This window comes from Phacochoerus africanus, chromosome 5 (genome assembly GCF_016906955.1).
Source record: "Phacochoerus africanus isolate WHEZ1 chromosome 5, ROS_Pafr_v1, whole genome shotgun sequence".
Taxonomy (NCBI): Eukaryota; Metazoa; Chordata; class Mammalia; order Artiodactyla; family Suidae; genus Phacochoerus; species Phacochoerus africanus.
This window is the reverse complement of record NC_062548.1, coordinates 32,716,017-32,737,748: the sequence shown is the minus strand read 5'-3', so window position 1 is coordinate 32,737,748 and position 21,732 is coordinate 32,716,017. Positions and strand designations below refer to the sequence as shown.

General features: G+C 49.6%; 1 protein-coding gene across 5 annotated transcripts in view; it reads right to left on the bottom strand.

The window, feature by feature from the left end:
* MARF1 (meiosis regulator and mRNA stability factor 1) overlaps window positions 1–21,732 on the bottom strand; it is a 47,430-nt gene that overhangs the window by 2,952 nt on the left and 22,746 nt on the right. For all 5 annotated transcript variants that reach the window (XM_047780444.1, XM_047780445.1, XM_047780446.1 and 2 more), the window contains 13 exons: window positions 21,057–21,293; window positions 20,812–20,931; window positions 19,952–20,130; window positions 18,187–18,407; window positions 16,563–16,705; window positions 16,261–16,394; window positions 14,752–14,954; window positions 13,621–13,848; window positions 9,793–10,023; window positions 6,445–6,657; window positions 5,884–5,944; window positions 5,674–5,799; window positions 1,249–1,416 (listed from right to left, as the gene is read on the bottom strand). In XM_047780444.1, coding sequence (XP_047636400.1) covers window positions 1,249–1,416; window positions 5,674–5,799; window positions 5,884–5,944; window positions 6,445–6,657; window positions 9,793–10,023; window positions 13,621–13,848; window positions 14,752–14,954; window positions 16,261–16,394; window positions 16,563–16,705; window positions 18,187–18,407; window positions 19,952–20,130; window positions 20,812–20,931; window positions 21,057–21,293 — 2,264 coding nt within the window. The remainder of the gene's footprint in view (window positions 1–1,248; window positions 1,417–5,673; window positions 5,800–5,883; window positions 5,945–6,444; window positions 6,658–9,792; window positions 10,024–13,620; window positions 13,849–14,751; window positions 14,955–16,260; window positions 16,395–16,562; window positions 16,706–18,186; window positions 18,408–19,951; window positions 20,131–20,811; window positions 20,932–21,056; window positions 21,294–21,732) is intronic.

The following is a 21,732-nucleotide window of genomic DNA, read 5'->3' as shown; positions in this document are numbered from 1 at the left end:
TCGTTAACCACTGCGCCATGACGGGAACTCCTGGTCTTCAGTTTTCTCAGAAACATAACCCTCAAATATCATGTCTGTGCCAGAAGTTACATATTAGCTTCAATTATTTAGGTTAATATTAGACCAATATTATGTGGTCACCTAAGTCAAATATGCATAAACTGCATCTCAGGGCTCCCCCGAGTTACACCACTTCAGAGACCTTCACGTCTGCTCCAGATCAATGTGCAATGGCTTAAGAATAGTTTTTTTCCACTTTGAAGTTGCTGCCCATTTCCTTCTCTGTCAGGTAGTTAAGGACCCATAAGCCACATGCGACCTAAAGTCTTTCAGACCAGGAGGGGCTTTGGTATCAGGGACCCTGGCCTATTCCAGCGACAGAGGACCATGCTCTACGTGGACCTAAGGAAGGGCCGGGGCTGGGGTGGGGAAACCCCGGCAGGCAGAGGGAAGGGGAGAACTGCACAGTCAGAATCACCCTCAAAAACCCACGAAGTAGAGTTCCTGTCATGGCTCAGCAGTTAATGAACCTGACTAGTATCTGTGAGGTTGCAGGTTCGATCCCTGGCTTCACTCAGTGGGTTAAGGATCCAGCATTGCCATGAGCTGTGGTGTAGGTCACAGACACGGCTCGGATTCCACGTTGCTGTGGCCATGATGTAGGCCGGCAGCTGCAGTTCCGTTTCAACCCCTAGCCTGGGAACCTCTGCATGCCGCGGGTATGGCCCTAAAACCACACACACACACACACAAAACTCCAAGAAGTGAAGCAGCCCCTTTTGCTGCAGTGCCCACAGGCCGCCCTTTCAATGGCTGAGCCTCAGAATTAGCCTGCTGTATATGCACAGCCACGCTGCTTGGAAACGAAGTGTCCTTGCATCTTGGACTCCCACACCAAAGGCACACAGACGCCGAGAGGCACGGAGAGGGACCAGAGCCTCAGTGCAGCTGACGGGCTGATGCTCACTGAGAATGATGGACAGGGAGCCCCCGGCCAGCTGCAGCGCCCCTCAGGAGCCACCACCGTTCCCTTCCCTACTGCTCCCCCCGTCCCCTCAGGCTGCAAGACCAATTTTACAGGGACCCTGACAGGGAAAGGGGGTCCTGAACCATCGGCAAAGGTATTTTTGTGCCTGAAAGGGTAGAATGTCTCCCCACTTCCATTAAACACTTGACATGGCAGCATTAAGGTTTCATGGCTCCATTAAAGCCACAGGGAAGGCCCCACACTGTCACCGTGCTTCCTACCAGGAGGCTCCTGAGGGTGTTCCTCGAACTGGATGAGGTCAGCAGACTGGAGGATGACGGGATCGGGTCTCAGCTGGGGGGACGGCAGGCAGGAGGGGACGGGCGCGCACAGAAGGTCCACGGGGGACTCGGTCAGGCGGAGAAGCTCCTGCTCCGCTGGCTGGGGCCCTGGAAGAGAAGGCGGCGGGGCCCCACTCAGGACAGCAGACTGCCACCGTCTGTGCCCAAGGTGCTCCTTCTCCTTAAGGTCAGGAAGGACTGGAGAACTCAAGGTTTCTTAAAAAAGCCATTAGGGAGTTTCCATGGTGGCTCAGCAAAAATGAACCCGACTACTATCCATGGGGATGTGGGTTTGATCCCTGGCCTCGCTCAGTGGGTTCAGGACCTGGTGTTCCGTGAGCTGTGGTGTAGATTGCAGACACGGATGGGATCCCACGTTGCCATGGCTGTGATGTAGGCTGGCAGCTGCAGCTCCGATTCGACCCCTAGACTGGGAACTTCCATGTGCCGTGCGTGCGGCCCTAAAAAGACAAAAAAAGAAAAAAAAAAGCCACTAACAGAAAGGTCTGGGTCGCTGTTCGGTACTTGAAACACCACAGCTACAATCTGAACACAAATCAGGAAAGTTAAAAAAGGCTTTAAAAGGGGAGAAAGTAGTTAAATGAGCAAAAACTCAGAAGACAGGGTCCCAGTTCTGTCTCCTGCTGGCTGAGTGCTCCGGGAAAGTAACCTAACCTGGAATTTCAGTTCCTCGGGTGGAGAATGGAGGTAACTACTGCTGAAGGTTGTGCCCACAGCCTTAGAGGGTGAGCTACACTGAGGTGCCCCGTAAAATGGCAAATGCTACATGACTGGTTCTCCTGTAAGCACAGCACAGGAACATCTGTAACTATATAACCACTTGCCAAGTCCTGTGAAGATAAAATTCTCACATACATCCAACATCCATTCATGATAAAAACTCTTAGCAAAGTGGGTACAGAGGGAACATTCCTTAACATAATCAAAGCCATTTATGACAAACCTACAGCAAATATAACACTCAATGGAGAAAAGCTGAAAGCCTTCCCACTAAAATCTGGAACAAGACAGGGATGCCCACTCTCACCACTGTTATTCAACACAGTATTGGAAGTCCGAGCCATAGCAATCAGACAAAAGAAATAAAAGACATCCATATAGGAAGAGAAGAGGTAAAACTGTCACTGTATGCAGATGACATGATACTATACACAGAAAATCCTAAGGACTCAACCCAAAAACTACTTGAACTGATCAACAAATTCAGCAAAGTAGCAGGATATAAGATGAACATTCAGAAATCAGTTGCATTTCTGTACACTAACAATGAAATGTTAGAAAAGGAATACAGAAATACAATACCTTCTAAAATTGCACCCCCCTGGAGTTCCCGTCGTGGCGCAGTGGTTAACGAATCTGACTAGGAACCATGAGGTTGCGGGTTCGGTCCCTGCCCTTGCTCTGTGGGTTAAGGATCTGGCGTTGCCGTGAGCTGTGGTGTAGGTTGCAGACGCGGCTCGGATCCCGCGTTGCTGTGGCTCTGGCGTAGGCCGGTGGCTACAGCTCCGATTTCAACCCCTAGCCTGGGAACCTCCATATGCCGCGGGAGCGGCCCAAGAAATAGCAACAACAACAACAACAAAAGACAAAAAAAAAAAAAAATTCAAAAAAAAAACAACAAAATTGCACCCCCCAAAAATCAAATACCTGGGAATAAACCTGACCAAGGAGGACTTATATGCTGAGAACTATAAAACATTAATCAAGGAAATTCAGGAGGATTCAAAGAAATGGAAAGATATTCAATGCTCCTGGGTTGGAAAAATTAATATTGTAAAAATGGCCATACTACCCAAAGCAATTTACAGATTCAATCCAATCCCTATCAAATTGCCCACAGTTTTCATAGAACTAGATCAAATAATCCAAAAATTTATATGGAACCTCAAAAGACCCAGAATTGCCAAAGCAATCCTGAGGAAAAAAAAAAAAGCAGGAGGCATAACTCTCCCAGACTTCAGACAATATTACAAAGCCACAGTCATCAAGACAGTGTGGTACTGGTACCAAAACAGACATACAGACCAATGGAACAGAATAGAGAACTCAGAAATAAAACCAGACACCTATGGTCAATTAATCTTCAACAAAGGCGGCAAGAATATAAAAAGGGAAAAAGACAGTCTCTTTAGCAAGTGGTGCTGGGAAAACTGGACAGCCGCATGTAAATCAATGAAACTAGAACACACCCTCACACCATGCACAAAAATAAACTCAAAATGGTTTAAAGACTTAAACGTAAGACAAGAAACCGTCAAACTCCTAGAAGAGAACAGAGGCAAAACATTCTGATATCAACCTTACAAATGTTTTCTCAGGTCAGTCTCCCAAAGCAACAGAAATAAAAGCAAAAATAAACCAATGGGACCTAATCACACTGACAAGCTTTTGCACAGCAAAGGAAACCATTAAAAAAAAAAACCCAAAAACCAAAAAGACAACTTAGCAAATGGGAGAAAATAGTTTCAAATGATGCAACCAACAATGGATTAATCTCTAAAATATACAACTTACACAACTCAACAGCAAAAAAAGCCAACAACCCAACTGAAAAATGGGCAAAAGACCTGAAGAGACATTTCTCCAAAGAAGATATACAGATGGCCAACAAGCACATGAAAAAATGCTCAATATCACTGATTATTAGAGAAATGCAAATCAAAACTACTATGAGGTGCCACCTCACACCAGTCAGAATAGCCAAATACACAAATAACAAATGCTGGAGAGGGTGTAGAGCAAAGGGAATCCCACCTTGTTGGTGGGAATGTAAATTGATACAACCACTATGGAGAACAGTATGGAGGTTCCTCAGAAAACTATACATAGAACTACCATATGACCCAGAAATCCCACTCTTGGGCATATATCTGGACAAAACTTTCCTTGAAAAAGACACATGCACCCACATGTTCATTGCAGCACTATTCACAATAGCCAAGACATGGAAACACCTTAATGTCCACTGACAGATGAATGGATTAATAAAACATGGTACATATACACAATGGAATACTACTCAGCCATAAAAAAGAAGAAAATGATGCCATTTGCAGCAACATGGATGGAACTAAAGACTCTCATGCTAAGTGAAGTAAGTCAGAAAGACAAATACCATATGATCTCACTTATATCAAGAATCTAATATATGGCACAAATGAACTTTTCCACAGAAAAGAAACTCATGGACTTGGAGAAGAGACTTGTGGTTGCCAAGGAGGAAGGAGAGGGAGTGGGATGGACTGGGAATCTGGGGGTTAATAGTTGAAAACTATTGCCTTTGGAAGGGATAAGCAATGAGATCCTGCTGTAGAGACCTGGGAACTATGTCTAATCACTGATGATGGAGCATGGTAATGTGAGAAAAAAGAATGCATATGTGTATGTGTGACTGGGTCACCCTGCTGTACAGTAGAAAGTTGACAGAACACTGTAAACCAGTTATAATGGAAAAAAAAAATCATTATTTAAAACATAAAGGGGGTCACAGAAAAAAATCTAAAAAAAAAAAAAAATTCTCATAGACAGCAATGGACTCAAGGTCTCTCCATCAAGTTATGATCACTGTAGAGTGCAAGCCAGCGGACTGCCGTCTAGTACACGGAAGGTCCCACTTAAGACCGGAGTGACTCAGTGCTGTTGTGAGTAACGTTAATGCTTCACTGTCAGTCTCTCCCGGGACGCGCAGTGACAGACTCTTCCCCTTGACCCGAGCCAGGAGCCAGGCTCCTCTGAGCCCTCTTCCTCACCAGGGCTCGGCCTCAGCCCCTGTGTCTGCTGCGTCACCTTAGCAAGAATCGCCCACCCTTGATGCCTGAGCCGTTCCTCCCTGACCCCCAACACACTCCTGCAGTCTAAGTCCTCGGCCTGCCTTCGGCAAGAACCCTCTAGGTGGGCAGGAATCCCCCCACCTCAATGTCTCTTCCTGGAGGTCTCCCGTCCACGCCCCCTCCCCCTGCTCCTTGACCCAAAGTCCCCACTTGTCCTCACTGCTTGCAGAGCTGAGCTCCATCTCTCTCCCACCTGACCCCACCACAATCGTTTTGAAGTACAATTTTAACCAGGGTCAGAACAATTTTTCCTTTAACATCTGAACGGAAGGGTGTCATACTCTATGGGGGCCTCCCACCTCCTTCAAGAACCCCAACCAGTCAACCGTTAAATGGCATCAGATGCCGGCCAGTTTTTTCTGTCATGAAGCAAACAGCAGACTGCTTTGGGAAATGTGTGAGCACTTACCTTTCATGAATGGAAACCACCCACTGTCACCACCGCCCCACCCCCATCACACCCCAAGCCACGTCCCCCAGATTTCAGCAGCTCTGCTCTGTGTTCCTCTCTTACCGTCGCCACCCGCTCCGAGCTTGAGTTCCGAGGCTGTGCGGGATTCGGGCACCTCCAGGATGCGCTCGGCAGCTGAGGGCTGGGGGTCATGATCGGCAGGGGAGACACCAAGTGAACACAGGCGGCCTGGAGGACAGGGGGCGCCGTCAGAGGGGGCGCTGACCTGTGAGACCCACGTCTCTGGAGGGGCAGGGGACGGGGCTTACTTACTTTTCATGTCATTTTTTAACACGACAATCCTCTTGTGACCATGTCCCTTTATCCAGACCACCTGCACACAAGACATACTACTGGTTAAAGTGGGCAAACGGAGGGGAAATCCGCCCTGAGATGCAGCAAGAGCGCGACCCACTGTGTCGGCCTTCAACATGCTAGGACTTAAAAGCTGAAGTAGTGACAAGAACTCTTCTACACCTCAGTTAGCTTCTAAAGCAACAGAGGCTGGCAGACGCGTGCTTCTTAGAAAAAGCTGTGTTGTCTCAGAAGAGCATTTAAATATATTCTTCATGGCTCTAAAAACATCATCTCCCAGAACACGCAGTGGTACACCCCGAAGTTAGTTCTCACGTGGGAGTGCTAACAACTTCTCTCAGACACTAAATGCACCTTCAAGGAATGAGCGGCGCTCCCACACCCCTCAAGCTAAGGCCCTGCCTAATAATGCTGCACCCGCCTCCTGCAAGAGAGGAGCCCTTGGCCCCTTCTGTTCCCCAGTCCCTCATCTCAGCTCCCCAGCCGCCCTGCCCTCCGATAACTCAGGAGCACACGCACCTGCGGGATTGCCCCCAGGAGCTCCTCCACGCTGCCGAAGCCGTATGTCTTGGGCTGCGGCGTTTCTCCAACATACTTGGTATAGGCCACGGAAAACTCATGAAGGAACAGCTGCTGGTAGTGGTAGGTATGAAGTAAGGACCGCACGTTCTTGGCAAACAGGTACAGACTTGTGAGCTTCACACACTCCTCCATCTTATCATTAGTAAAAACCTGGTCCAGGAAAAAACACGGCCTTAGAAACTTCCAGAGTGGGAGTTCCCATCATGGCTCCGTGGTTAACGAACCCGACTAGGAGCCGTGAGGACGAGGGTTTGATCCCTGGCCTCCCTCAGTGGGTTAAGAATCCGGCGTTGCTGTGAGCTGTGGCGTAGGTCGAAGACGCAGCTCAGATTCCACGTTGCTCTGGCTGAGGCCTAGGCCCGCAGCTGCAGCTCCAATTCGACTCCTGGCCTGGGAAACTGCCATATGCCATGGGTGTGGCCCTAAAAAGCAAAAAAAAAAGGAGAGACAGAGAGAAACTTCCCTCCCCTCCCCCCCAACGAGGGTCTCTAACTGAGAGTGAAACAATGTCAGGTCAACCTGAAAATAGGCAATAAGCCAGGGAGGAGGAGGAGATGAATTCACAGGTCCCTCCAAGGGAAGGCTGTGGCCTTGAACAAATTCTTTGTGTAGGTCCAGGACAGCAGAGTCTGAAGAAAGCCTGTCAGTGAGGAAGGGAACTGGTAAACTGAGGCCTCAAACAAAAGGAGGCAGTGAAGAGAGAGAGGGTGAACCCCTAGGGGGACAGAGGTGCCTCAGACAATGGGGCCTGAGGCCGCTGAACCTCATCCCCCCCAAGTGGGGTCCCAAGGAAAGCTGTGATGCAGGACGAAGATGACGTCTGCGTTCTTTAAAAAAAACAGCGAAGGCAATAAAGGGAAAAACCCCCACAGAATTCTTTCGTCCCCAAGTAAAGTCAAGCACATTTTTTTGGCACAAGGCTTTCAGTCTTGCACTGAGAATATCCTAGAGACGGATCCTTCCCAGCCTCAGCTGGACATTCTGGAACACGTGCTAACACCGCCCAGAACTAGTGTTCATCTAACAGATGATGGACAGACTTTAGAAAATATTGGACGGGGGACTTCCCATCGTGGCGCAGTGGTTAACGAATCCGACTAGGAACCATGAGGTTGCGGGTTCGATCCCTGGCCTTGCTCAGCGGGTTAACGATCCGGCGTTGCCGTGAGCTGTGGTGTAGGTCGGTTCCAGAGTTGCTGTGGCTCTGGTGTAGGCTAGTGGCTACAGCTCTAATGAGACCCCTAGCCTGGGAACCTCCATGTGCCACAGAGGCGGCCCTAGAAAAGGCAAAAAGACCAAAAAAAAAAAAAAAAATACTGGACTGGATACTGTGAAAGAAAACTAGGGCTAGACAGTCAAGTGGAGAAAAGAGACTTTATTCCGGCCACTGCAACAGGGGAAAGGAAAGCTAAGCGCAGGACTGGGCTCCACGCCAGATGCAAGGAAAAGGGAGGATTTATGGCCAAGGTGACACTGCTGAAATCTAGGGGAGAGGGAACTCTTGCTAACCTGACCTAACAGGATTTTGCAGAAGGCAGGCCAAGGCAGGAAACCAAGGGTAGTAGACTGTCCCTAAAACTGGGCTATGTGGGCCCATCAAGGAAGAGGGCAGGGCCCAGGGATGAGGTAAAGTCTAGAAGGTGGCTCAGGGGAGCCTCATTCAAGTTTGGCCAAGGAGAAAGTTTTTGTCAGTATCTTTAAATTATTTAATTATCAATCACATGGTGATATAACAATGGTATATCACTGTTTCCTTATATTGCTGGACTAAATTTGTTTTCTTTTTTGTTGTTTTTTATGCCCCCCCCTTCTTGTCTTTTTGCCACTTCTAGGGCTGCTCCCATGGCATATGAAGGTTCCCAGGCTAGGGGTCTAATCGAAGCTGTAGCCACCAGCCTATACCAGAGCCACAGCAACACGGGATCCGAGCCGAATCTGCGACCTACACCACAGCTCAGGGCAACCGCCAGATCCTTAACCCACTGAGCAAGGCCAGGTATCAAACCCGCATCCTTATGGATACTAGTCAGGTTCGTTATCGCTGAGCCACAACGGGAACTCCTAGACTAAATTTAATATCCTATTTAGAATCATTTTCTTTTAAGGGACGATACTGGGTTTTTGGTATTAAAGTTACTTTGGTTTGATAAAAGTGATGAGCTTCCCATACATACATTTTTTTTTTTTCAAGCAACCTAGAGTGGTTTTTTAAGAAACTGGAGTTATTTGTTCTTTAGGTGAGTTGAAACCCAAATCTTTTTTTTTTTTTTTTTGGTCTTATTTTTAGGGCCATACTCGAGGAATATGGAGGTTCCCAGGATAGGGGCTGAACTGGAGCTGTAGCTGCTGGCCTACACCACAGCCACAGCAACACCAGATCCTTAACCCACTAAGCAAGGCCAGGGATTGAACCTGTGTCCTCATGCTAGTCAGATCTGTTTCTGCTGAGCCACCACGGGAACTCTGAAACCCAATTTTTAACCCATCTGGTCTTGGTCCTTTTTGTCAGTGGTAAAATTTCAATGACCTTTTAGTCTCTTTTCATGTTAATTGGACTAATTTTAAACTTCTTTTTTCTTTCTTTCCTTTTCAGCGACACCCAGGCTTGTGGAAGTTCCCGGGCCAGGGACTGAACCTGCACCATAGCTGCAGCCTGTGTCACAGCTGTGGTAACACCCGGTCCCTTAACCCACCGTGCCACAGAGGAACTTCCTTGATGTGCCTTTTTAGGGCCGCACCTGCAGCATATAAAGGTTCCCAGGCTAGGGGCTGAGTCGGAGCTACAGCTGCCAGCCTACGCCACAGCCACAACAACGCAGCATCCGAGCTGTGTCTGCAAACCCACACCACATTTCATGGCAATGCCGGATCCTTAACCCACTGAGTGAGGCCGGGGGTCAAACCCGCAACCTCATGGCTCCTGGTTGGATTCATTTCTGCTGTGCCAAGACAGGAACTCCTGACGTGCCATTCTTGAAAGGCTACTTGGTGAACAGACATTCAACATTCCTGTTACTTGAAGCCACCACATAAGCCATCTAATTCGGGAAGAGGAAACAGTAGCAGGATGCAGTGTGGGACGGGAAAAAGGCAGCCAGTCCAAGAATCCGGAGGCCAGGACTTTTGCCCTGGCTTGTCACTTGTTTGGACAGGATGCTTACACCTGCCCACGCCTCAGTCTATTCATCCACAAAACGACCGACCAGTCTAATCCAGACTGTTAGGCAAACTAACTAGAAATACCCAATACAACAGTTTTCATTATGGTGGTTCTAGAATTCATACCTCAACCAGGTAGGGCAGACTCTTCAGAAGTTCGGTCAAGGTCATGAACCCATATTCACAGGGGTTGAGAGGAGTGCTGTGGGTGTTTTCATAGCGCCTCTTGAGCTCATCAACAGAAATATGGGCCGTTCCCTCCCAAGACATCAACAACACCAGCAGCTGGGCAGTGAGGGCGCGCAGAGACTTGCGGTTGATCAGCTGGATCTGCTTGCCAGATTCCATGTCAGCAACCTGCGGAGACCAAGAACTCAAGCTTTTCAGGACTCGAGACAGACAGCCCGGTCACGCCCAGCTCAGCTAGTTTCACTCTGGCAAATGAGATCCACAGAGGAAAATCCCGAAGTTTTTCCCTTAAACTGAAGTCAAGTGGGTGGGTCTGCTGTAGCTTTGTTGAGACTTCAGACCAATGCTTTAGACCAATGGCAGCAGAAACCATTCTCCCCCTCCCTGCTAGTCTACAGCCTGAAACCTCCACCCATACCACCCCTCTCTTGGGACATTCCTTCCGTGCCCCCAAGACAAGGAGGTAAGACTGGCCAGCTGCCGCCCGCTGGCCCCAGCTTTCGAATTAAGGGCTGCTATTCTCGGGAGGCAGGGGGGTGGTTTGACTGCAGGCCACCCTCCACAGAGCTGCTGTGCCCGCACTCCCCCACATGGGCATCCCAGGGGCTAGACACGGGAGGTGACAGGAGACCTGCTCTGCCAACAGGGCAAGGCAAATTCTTCTAACCCAACAGTGCCTGAAAAAAGCTGGTATTTTCAGGTCTGACTACATGCTCCCCCTCAATTCTTTCAGAGTCTCGAGGAGATAAAGGCTTTAACTGATGAAGCATATGAGCAGGGGAGGGGGACATTGCGAAAAAGACACAGGTGATCCTTTGGGGGCCCAACAGCATGTGAAGAAACAAGCGTTTGGTGACTGCGACCTGCGGGCCTTGGGCAGGTGGGGGGGCCAGCCTGCAAAGTGAGTCCTCGTCTTCCTCTTTATCTGACTTCGAGCCAAGACCACAGGTTGCGCTCAAGGGCGCTGGACCCTTGGAGGCAGAGAGGGGGACGGCCCTTGAGGAGCCAGCCCAGTCCCAGGGTACCTCTGGAGCGGATGCCCAGCTGGAGCCAGGCAGGTGGGTCGACCCCCTCATCGTGGTTATGGATTTGTGACGACTTAGATCACAGATTTTCCTCAGACCTGGGGTTTAATCAACCAACAGCTACACGTCCAGGGGAGTTCAAGTCATCTTAGATGCTCGGGCCGTTTTTAAAAAGAAAAAAAAAACGGCTCCGTTGATGCTACTTAGATACATCTCTAGATTCTCAACCCAGACTACCCACTAGAGTCACCAAGCGAGTTTATAAACAACGAATGCTCAGAGCGCGCTTGGCCTCACTCTGTACGAACTGCAGAGGCCTCGGCATTTCCCAGCAGCTCCCTGGGAGACCCTGGTGTGTAGCCAGGGCAGCCGTGGAGCCTCTCCAGATTTTCCTGCTCACATCCAAATGCCCAGCCGTCTGCCCTGATTCACCAGTCTGTGGTCACGGCTCAGTCTTCTGATCCACAGAAGCCACCACTGCCATCGTCCTGGGCAAATGAGCACTCAGGGGGACTGTCTCACACCAGAGCCTCTCAGTTCCCCAACTTTCTCATCTCCAGGGACGTCCTCTTCCGCTCAATCCCACCCCAGGCCCCACTGGGGAACCTGCCACTGCCCACTTCCAAGTCACTCCTTCAAACCTCCCTGTGGCCTGCACGTCCAAGGGGGGCCTGGGGCAGACAAGTGGGCGGGAGACAAGAAAGACGTGAACGCGCAACTCTTGGCTGTCTGCAACTTCGCCGCCAGGGACTCCTATGTCCTCTGGCCTCATGAGCCCACTCTTTCTCTACCTTCCTCTTTTTTTTTTTTGCCATTTTAGGGCCACACCTGTGGCATATGGAGGTTCCCAGGCTAGGGTCTAATAGGAGCTACAGCTGCTGGCCTACACCACAGCCACAGCAACACGGGATCCAAGCTGAGTCAGCAACCTCCACCACAGCTCAGGCAACGCCGGAGCCTTAACCCACTGAGTGAGGCCAGGGATGGAACCCACAACCTCACGGTTCCTAGTCGGATTCGTTTCCGCTGAGCAGTGACGGGAACTCCCTCCACTGTCCTCTTTCATCCACCCTGGCGCTGGTGGCTGTTCGTGCATTAACATTCTTGTCCACACTCCACACGTCTCTGTTCCCACCTCTCTTCATGGCACCCATGTGGCAAAAGCCCACCTTCGACCCAGTGCTCTGCCTGCCCCAAGCCGGTACCCAGGCAGCCACATCCCCGCTGTGCCCACGGGAACCCTATGAGCACCCCCAGGGCGCTCCAGGGCCTGCACCCCTGCATCCTCCCGGTCAGCCTGCTCTGCCCTCCCCGAGCTTCAGAGGCCCGTCTCTCCCTCCCGCCAGGCAGCTGCTCGACCCTCCAAGGGGCAAAGAACCGGCTCCTGGAAGGTAATGTGCCCTTTCCCTGCGACGCACGTCAACCCCCACCCCCGACATCCGCGCCGGGGCTCCCCGCTCCCTCCTGTCCTGGAATTAACCTTGGGAGCGCCCCCACCCCCTTTCTCTCCCTCCATCATCCACCGACCCTCCCGCAGGCAGAGCCCCCCCGCCCCAGGCCCTCCAACTTGCTGCGTCTCCCTCCACGGAAAGAGCAGCCGCCCAAACGCTCCGTGGCTCTTCAGCCCGTGTTGCTTGCTCTGCTCCTTCACGAGCCAACAACCCAAAAGCTGTCTAGTTACCTGCAGCCCTTTCCTCACCCCCTCCACAGGCCAACATCGACTCAGTGTGGGGAGTTCCCGTTGTGGCGCAGCAGAAACGCATCTGACTAGGATCCATGAGGACACAGGTTCAATCCCTGGCCTTGCTCAGTGCGTTAAGGATCCGGCGTTGCCCTGCGCGGTGGTGTAGGTTGCCGTTGTGGCTTGGATCCTGTGTGGCTGAGGCTGTGGTGTAGGCGGGGCAGTCACAGCTCTGGTTTGACCCCTAGCCTGGGAACCTCCACATGCCACGCATGAGGCCCTAAAACACACACACATATAAAACCTGACGGCGTGGCTTCGGTCCTGTGTCACACTGGTGCTGACCTGCTCCAGGGGCAGCACCACGTGCCGACACCCAGCTGGGCCCCAAGGTGGCGTCAGCCCCGTCACACCTGCCCTCCCAGCAGCACGTGGGCTGACCGCCCCCTGCTCCCCGCATCCTCCTCCCACCCCTGTCCTTCCGGCTCCATCTCAGCCTCCCAAGAAGGGTCTGCCTTGCCTAACTGCCCGGCGGAGAGAGGTTCCTCGCAGACCTGCAACTGGGGCTCCCGCCCTCAGTGCGTGTTCCTTTCCATCTCTTCCCGCCTGGACAGGCTGGGGGGAGGCGGCTGGGGCCCCCTCCTGTGCAGCCTCGCCAGCCCCGCGGCCGCCCGCAGCCCCCGCCGGCTCCTGAGCTGCCACCGCAGGTGAGGCGGCATCTCGATGTCTCCCTGAAACGTCCCCGAGACGGAGGAGCTCCGTGCAGACGAACCCAGCCTCGGGGCAGCAGGACAGAGCCTCCGGAGAACAAACACCCTGGGACACAGCGGTGACCTCGGTGGTTCCCAAAGCCCGGCTCTGGCGAGGCCACTGACAGACACGCGAAGGCGAGACTGAATCTAAGCTGCCAAACCCAAGGCAGCTCCCATTACCTAACAGTTTCGAAGCGAGAGGAAGCACTGCAGGTGTCAATACACAAACGTCAGTCACATCGCTCACACACGTCCCGAGGATTCTGTCCCAAGGTTCTCTCGGTGGGGAAAAAAAATACTCTGTTACCTTTACGACGTGGCAGAGTTTCTGCGTTAAAGCTGAAACTGAGCTGACATCATAGTCTTGGAGCCGAAAAGTGTAACCAAAAGTCTTAGCATATTCTGTCAGCAGATCTGTCATCATAAGGCAGTTGTCTTTTTGGGACCGAAGGAGTTTAACAAACTGGGCAGCGAGGGCTTTGAAGCGTTCGACCTCCGTCAGCGTGAGGATTTTCTCTTCTCCGCATTCCAGCACCTTGGCAAACACACAGCAGAGAAGACGGAGATTCAACAGGCTGTGACTGTTCTTGGGGTTAAATGGCACGACAATGTACACGACTATAAACCGAGAAGCACTACAGTGTTCTTTAGTGGATACTGCGTTTCAGTTTTAGGAGGTTAAAAAGTTCTGGAAATTGGTGGCATGGCAAAATGGAGACATGGACCGCTGCTGAGGTTGTTCACTTAGAAACAGTGAAGGAAGTATTGTAGAGTTGACCGCACGTAAACCATTTTAAAGCATTTTAGGAGTCAAAAACGGTACTGCTGGGGAGTTCCCATCATGGCTCAGCAGCAATGAACCTGACTGGTATCCCTGAGGATGTAGCTCACAGACATGGCTCGGATCTGGCTGTGGCTGTGGCGTAGGCCGGCAGCTACAGCTCCAGTTGGACCTCTAGCCTGGGAACTTCCATATGCCCTGGGTGTGGCCCTAAAAAGACCAAAAAAAAAAAAAAGTAACACTGATAAAAACAACAGAAATCTGGTTTAATTTATCAACAGCTTAACAGGCAAGCATTTCTATCACTTCATGTCTCACCCCCACCTCCAACAGAAGAGACCTGAAAATTATGGGGCTAATGAGAGAAGATTCAGTTTATGAATCATAAATTTCAGTTTATAAAAGCAAACTATTTAGTCCTTTTCTCAACAGTTACCTTAAAACTCATCTGAAGAATGATTCCTTTCTTCATTGGAGGAAAAACGACATTTACCTAAAAATGCTAACGAGCCAACAATATAACTCCTCGGGTCGAAATATTTCAAACTTTGATCCTAATTTCCTAACTCCCTATTCCCAAAGGAAACAAGCCTAAAAAACTTGTAAAATTCCCCCATACATAGTTCTGAAAGACATAATTAGAATTCCTTAACTTACTTGTAAAATATCAGGTATGGCTTCAAAAAGTTCAAGGAGTTTGGTAAACCCATAGTAGGCGAGTTTGCACTGCCGGCCAAAGTGGTGATGATAAGAGGGGATAAATTTATTAAAGGGCATCCGGAAATGGGGTTGATGCCGCAGCAAATCCACAACATCCTTGGAGAACTGTTTTGTCCTTTCTATTTCATCCTGGGTACGTTCTTTTAAAAAAACCAACAAATTTTTTTTTTAAAACCCCGTAAATCACAAGTCTGCCCATTTGTGTTTAACATTCTTAGTGTAGTGAGTCCTACGCACAGATCACAAGGGATTCCATCCCTGGCTTCCAAACACACACAATCGAAAACAAACACGCTCTTCCATGGTTTCCAACTGCAGTTAAGGGCAGAACACCAGGAAGCCATGACACACACACACACACACACCTGTGTGATTCCACCTCACAGGCTACAAGTCATTTCTCCAGCCCCTGCCCTCCCCACACCGACTCCACCTATATGAACAGGACAAACAGACATGTCTCTGTACTTGAAATAGGAACCTAGAAATTATTTTATCAAATCACATTTTTGAATGTGTTTTGTTTATTCACCTGATCTTTGAGGTAAAATTGCCTGTAGCCAAGACTATCAGGCACTGAAAGTTTAACAAAAATACAGGGGAACAAAATGTAAACTTAGATTTCTGTGTGTATTGTATTTTAAATTAGAATGAGGAAAAGACTGACACTGGTCATTTGAGCTCTGGAATACTATGAGTTCACGGACATCAGCTGGCAGGAACATGGCTGAAGAACCGCTAATGAGGGATAGAGGGCAAATGATGGTGTGTAAACTTAACTTTCCTACCCCAGGTCCCGGACTCTAACTGGAACTACTAAAACCGGCAAGATGAGAGATCCATTTTCCTTTTCGTTCCTTCTCAAGTGTGCACAGGAAAAGCAGCTTGGAGTTAAAAAGAAGAGACAGGAGTTCCTGTCGTGGTTCAGCAGTTAACGAAATCTGACTGGCATCCATGAGGATGCAGGTTCGATCTCTGGCCTTGCTCAGAGGGTTAAGGAGCCAGCGTTGCCGTGAGCTGTGGTGTGGGTGGAAGATGCAGCTTGGATCTGGCTCCAATTTGACCCCCAGCCTGGGAACCACCATATGCTGCGAGTGGGGCCCTAAAAAACAAAACAAAACAAACAAAAAAAGAGGCAACAACCACGGGAACTGACAAGTGGCTAAGTACAGTGCAAACAGCCACACACAGGCTGCAGGAGGCATTTGAAGGAAGTGCTGGCTCTGCCCTTTTCTCCCCTTTGAATTCCGAAAAACTAGCCTGCTTTTCTTGCCAAGTGGCTTCACCTCCTCTGAAGAACCTAGGATCCACTGCCTGGCAGAGCACTTTTCATCCTGCACCTTCCACGGAAACTTGAGGAATCACAGAGGCGGAAGAGGGGACAATTCCGTGTTACAATGACCACTGAGACAGGGGACGATGCTCCAGCAGCCCTGGGTCACGTACCTCTCTTGGGGATACTAATCACCATTTCGTTCTCCTGTTGGGACAAGCAGACGGTGGTGTCTGGAATCTCGGATATGACGTCAATCAGCTCACACACACCGTATTCCGTGACATCCCAGTCCTTTGAGAAACACCTAGGTTTTAACCAGGAAAGGGGGTGAAGAATGAGAAACAGCACTCGCCAAAATAACTTCCTAAGTTTTCCAAAAGAATGCGGAACAGAAGAGTCAGATAGTTGTTTTACGTTTCGAAGAAGAACAAGTGTCTATAACATCTGGCTTCCCCCCCCCCAATCAACTCACCAGTGGTAAGCCTGTGAGAATTCCCTCACAATGACCTGTTTGCTGGCTTGGGATTTGAGAAGTTTTAGTAAATCCTGAGTAAAGCGCTTCACCTGGGCCCTGTGAGTGAGGGTCAGCAGACGTTTGGAGCCCATTCCAAGAATCTGCAAATCAAACACTCTGGTTATGCATACTCGAGACCTTGGCAGAGTCTGACTTTCTTTTGGATGGCTTCTCTCTCTCTCCTGTTACCACCCTCAGAAAACAAATCCTTTTCATGTATGATCTCTGCATTTTGAAACACATGTAGATCCATGAAATGTAGGCATCAAAATGAACAATTGCTCAAGTGTCTTGGACCTGCCCCTTTTTTTTTTTTTTGCATGCTCTTTCCTAAATAGTCATAAATAAGCACAGAAATGAAAAGCACACCATTATCAGTTTGGGCAAATAATTTTGTCTCTAAAAGACATCTCAGGAGTTCCTGCTGTGGCTCAGCGGGTTACGAACGCAACTAGTGTCTATAAGGATGCAGGTTTGATCCTGGGCCTCACTCAATGGGTTAAGGATCTGGTGCTGCCATGTGGTGTAGGTCAGATCCCACCTTGCTGTGTGTAGGCCAGCAGCTGCAGCTCTGATTCGACCCCTAGCCTGGGAACTTCTATGTTGCAAGTGCAGACCTGCAAAGCAAAATTAATTAAAATAAAATAAAAAACAGCTCAAGGAGTTCCTGCTGTGGCTCAGTGGGTTAAGAAGCCAAGTAGTATCCATGAGAATGTAGGTTCAATCCCTGTATTCCTGGCCCTTCTCAGTGGGTTAAAAGGACCCCTAGCCTAGGAAGCTCCGTATATGGCAGGTGCGGCCCTGAAAAGGACCAAAACAAACAACAGCAGCAACAAAAGACCAAAACAAAAGCTCAAGTTCTGCAGGCCATTTTTACAGGTGGGAGCTATTATAACACTGTAGGTTAATAAGCAAAGACTCCTTAGGAAGCAATGCCAGGCTCTAGCCTGGTCACTGGTCTTGAACTCCCTCATAAAAAAGGTAAGCTGTTGTGACAGCTGCTCTGGTGTGACAGTGAAGGATTGTGGAGAGGACTGCGCAAGGAGAAGGGAAGGCAGCCTGTGGTGATTAGAAGGAAAATATTCCTCAATGCACCTAGGAGTGCCTTTAAGTTGGAAACGCATAGCTTTCTTTTCTTTTTTTCTTGTTTTTTTTTTTTTTTAATTGCTGCACCTGCTGCATATGGAGGTTCCCAGGCGAGGGGTCGAACTGGAGTGGCAGCCACTGGCCTCACCACAGCCACAGCAATGCCAGATCCAAGCTGCGTCTGTGACCTACACCACAGCTCACAGCAACACCGGATCCTTAACCCACTGTACAAAGCCAGGGATCGAACCTGCGTCCTCATGGTTACTAGTCAGATTCGTTTCCGCTGAGCCATGATGGAACTCCAGAAATGCACAGCTTTCTGAAAAACTGAGAAGGCCACATCAGGTGTGCAGAAAGTTTTTACGGGATGTTTTGCTCTGAGCTGACGTCTCAGGAGTCAGGCTTCGAGCTATGCCGTTTCCTTGGTGGAGGTAGCTAAAGCCACGGAGGAATATTTCCATCTTTCAACGAATAATCTCTTGGCACTCCTTACCTGCAACACATGAGGCACTGCTTCTAATAATTCAATCAGCTTGGAATATCCATAGTCTGATACCCGGCACTGCTTTGCAAAATGATGGTGGTAAGATGGGATGAAATTACTGATCGGTATGACACAGGATGGTTGGCTCTTCAGTAAATCGATCACTTCTCTACTGAACTGGATCAGCTGGGGGTTACCCACAGGACTTTTAGAACGCAGGAGCCAGGGGTCTAAATATGCGGGGAGAGAACAAGAAGGTGCGTGAGACACAAAGCATGACGCCAGCAGCCGAGAGGAAGGTTAACTAACCTTGCACTCCCTTGCCTGCGCGCAAGGACCAAGCAGACAAGTCCCCAGAGCCACTCTGCTTCTCCGCTGCGGAACCCGGGTGCTATACAACCAGCCGCCTAGCCCGACTTCTTTACGGGCTGGCAGATGCTCTCCCACTCCTTCTAAGATCAACCTGTCCAAGTACGGCAAAGCTCACCACAGTGTGGGCTTGGAGCGGAAGTGTAAATACACAGGCCGTTTCCAGCTTATCAACTGGCTGAATGTCAAAGATCCATTTGTGATTAACATACTTCCTCACAGAAACAAAAGCATAAATGGTCATCAAGCAGGTAGCCCAGAAGGGCCTGATTAACCCAGAGAGGGGCTGAAAATGTTGCCCAGGAAACCATGGAAATCCACGATATAGAGCCAGCATGAGAGAAAACTAAGGAACAGGTTTTTGCATGTATCTTGAATGTTCACATAATGAAGAATTTTCATTAAAAACATAAAAATAATAACATCGAAACCTTTGTAAGGGACTAGGAGGCCAATGGCACAAGAGAGAGAAAGGAGGGAGCAGCTTAACACATGGCAGGGAGGGGCCAGGCCCGAGGGGAAAGGCAGGAGGCTGTGGGTTAAGAGGCTTTGGCACAAACTGAGCTTCCTCATTCACATTTCCTTTCTTCCTACAGGACAAGGGGGAGGTGGGAGGAGAAGAGGAGGAGAAAAGGGGGTCGTGCTGAGGGAAGAGTGGACACGAAGGCAGCAACCTATAGTGCTGTGCCCAGGTAGCAGGATGGGGTGCCTGGAGCTCAGAAACTCTCCCAAACCTTGGTTCAAACATCCCAGTCCCTTGCCTTTAGAGTTCAATCTATCTTCACATTGGTCGGAGTCAGAGATGTTGAGCAAGATAAATTCCAAGTCAACCTGCATTCAGAGAGATTGCCTTCAAATGCCTGAAACTGTTTTTTTTTTTTTCTGCTTTTTAGGGCCACACCCTCAGCATATGGAGGTTCCCAGGCTAGGGGTCGAATCGGAGCTGTAGCCGCTGGCCTACACCAGAGCCACAGCAATGCGGGATTCTAAGCTGCGTCTGCAACCTACACCACAGCTCATGGCAACGCTGGATCCCTAACCCACTGAGCAAGGCCAGGGATCGTACCCGCAACCTCATGGATCCTGGTCGGGCTTGTTAACCACTGAGCCACGAAGGGAACTCCCTCAAACTGTTTTTTTTAAAGGTAAGCCAAAAAAAGCTTTACGAAATTAGAGAGACTTGTAACTCCTGAAATTTGGGTTTTAAATATTTTCCATAATTTATGCTAGGACTTTCAAAAAGTCTAGTTCTGCTAAACCCTTAGCACTCTAGTTTTCAAAAGATCAAAGGAGACACTCAGGGTGCTTTATGATGGGCAAACAGTGCTTTTGTTTAGGAGAAAAGCCAACAGCCTCCACTTGCAGAAGATGGCGGCTTAGACCCGACCAAGTACCTGACTCCTACCTGTGTTTGGAGGCGGGGGCTTGTTGTGAATCCACTTAACTACTTTGACCCCATTCTGGGCGGTGGCGATGTTCACACCTGGAATGCAGGTGATGAGGTGCTCCAAGGGAACGCCCCCCTCACGGTTCTCCTGCACTACTTCCAGCTCACCAAACTCTGCGGTGTAACAATCTGGAAAACTGAGGCGGGGGGAGAGACAGGTTATTTAAAATAATAAAGAGCAAAGCACCCACTAAACAGATGCCTTTATTTTAATGCATCCATTCATATATTATTTCTGTTAAGATGCCCGTGATCAGGGTTTGAAAGTTAAAATTAAGGTCCCAGGAAGGCAATCACTGTGGTATTTCTCCCTCTGAGGCCATCTGATGGTACCAGAAATTCCTGGGCAATTTTCGAGCCGAGGGACTTAAAAATAAGGCAGCTGGATTCTGAGTTCGATGTCCTCTAACATAACAGCTTGGAGGCTTTAAGGCAACTTGGTTCTGTGCTGGTGCCTGTATTAAGCTGACCAACGTGTGGTTAAATGGACTTTTGAAAAAAAATTTTTTTCCCCTCAAATGTTGAAATCTCTAACTATTTGAGACCGTGTGCTCTCCTGAAGTACTTGTGCACACCTCCCAATAACGCCTGCGGAGAGGAAACCACTCTATTCACTCATGTTTCTAAAATACAGCAAACACCCATTTTCTCGTGGAAACATGGAGTGAATGGATCCCATTCCAGATACACTTTGACTACATCTGGTAGCTAAAAACGCCAGGCTGGAGCGCGGGCCAGCACAGGCCTGGCGAGAGGGGCAGGCAGAAGGCAGACGTTCTATAGAGAGGCATCGAATCACAACGGCTTTGACAGGTCACCTCAATAAAGGCACGGTGCCCTCATGTGTCTGCAGGAGGCTGTGAACCTGGGGCGTGAACGTCTTCAAGGAGAGAATCACAAAGGGTATCTTGTAAGAGTCTGGATCGAATTCATGTTCGCTGCCGAAAAGAGAACAACAAGAGAGCTGACATTTCTCAGGGGTCTAAAACGCTGCCAAGGTCATGCCGGCAGATGCTCCGAGGCCTTGGGCGGGAGCCTTTCCCAAGGGCAATGGGCAACCTACCTGAAATCCTTATTGGGACAGTGCTGCCTGCAGACCGGCTCGTGGTATTCTAACTCTTCAAATATAATCGGGCTGCAGGTTGTTGAGGAGCCGTCGTGCGACTGCGAAGACCCCAGCGGGCTCTGGCGGGCCTGACTGCTGGGGAGGAGACACACCAGCCGTCCGTTTCCCTGTTCACGGATTGCGACCGTGTCTGTCAGCTTATACAAATCTGACACATTCAACCTGTGTCCAAACCTAGGAGCGGGAAAAAGACAGATGCTGACTTACGGAGAACATTCTTCTTTGACTGTACAGAAACATCTGACCATTTAGGCATGTGCAGCAACATGGATGGACCTAGAAATTATCATGCTAAGTGAAGTCAGTCAGACAAACAGACGCCAACATCAAATGCCATCACTTGCGTGTGGAGTCTAAAAGAAGGGGGAGTTCCTGTCATGGCTCAGTGGTTAATGAACCCAACTAGCATCCACGAGGACGCAGGTTTGATCCCTGGTCTCATTCAGTGGGTTAAGGATCTGGCGTTGCTCTGAGCTGTGGTGTAGGTTGCAGACGCGGCTTGGATCCCCCACTGCTGCAGCTCTGGCGCAGGCTGGCGGCTACGGCTCCAATTTGACCCCTAGCCCGGGAACCTCCATATGTCTCGGGTGTGGCCCTAAAACACACAAAGACA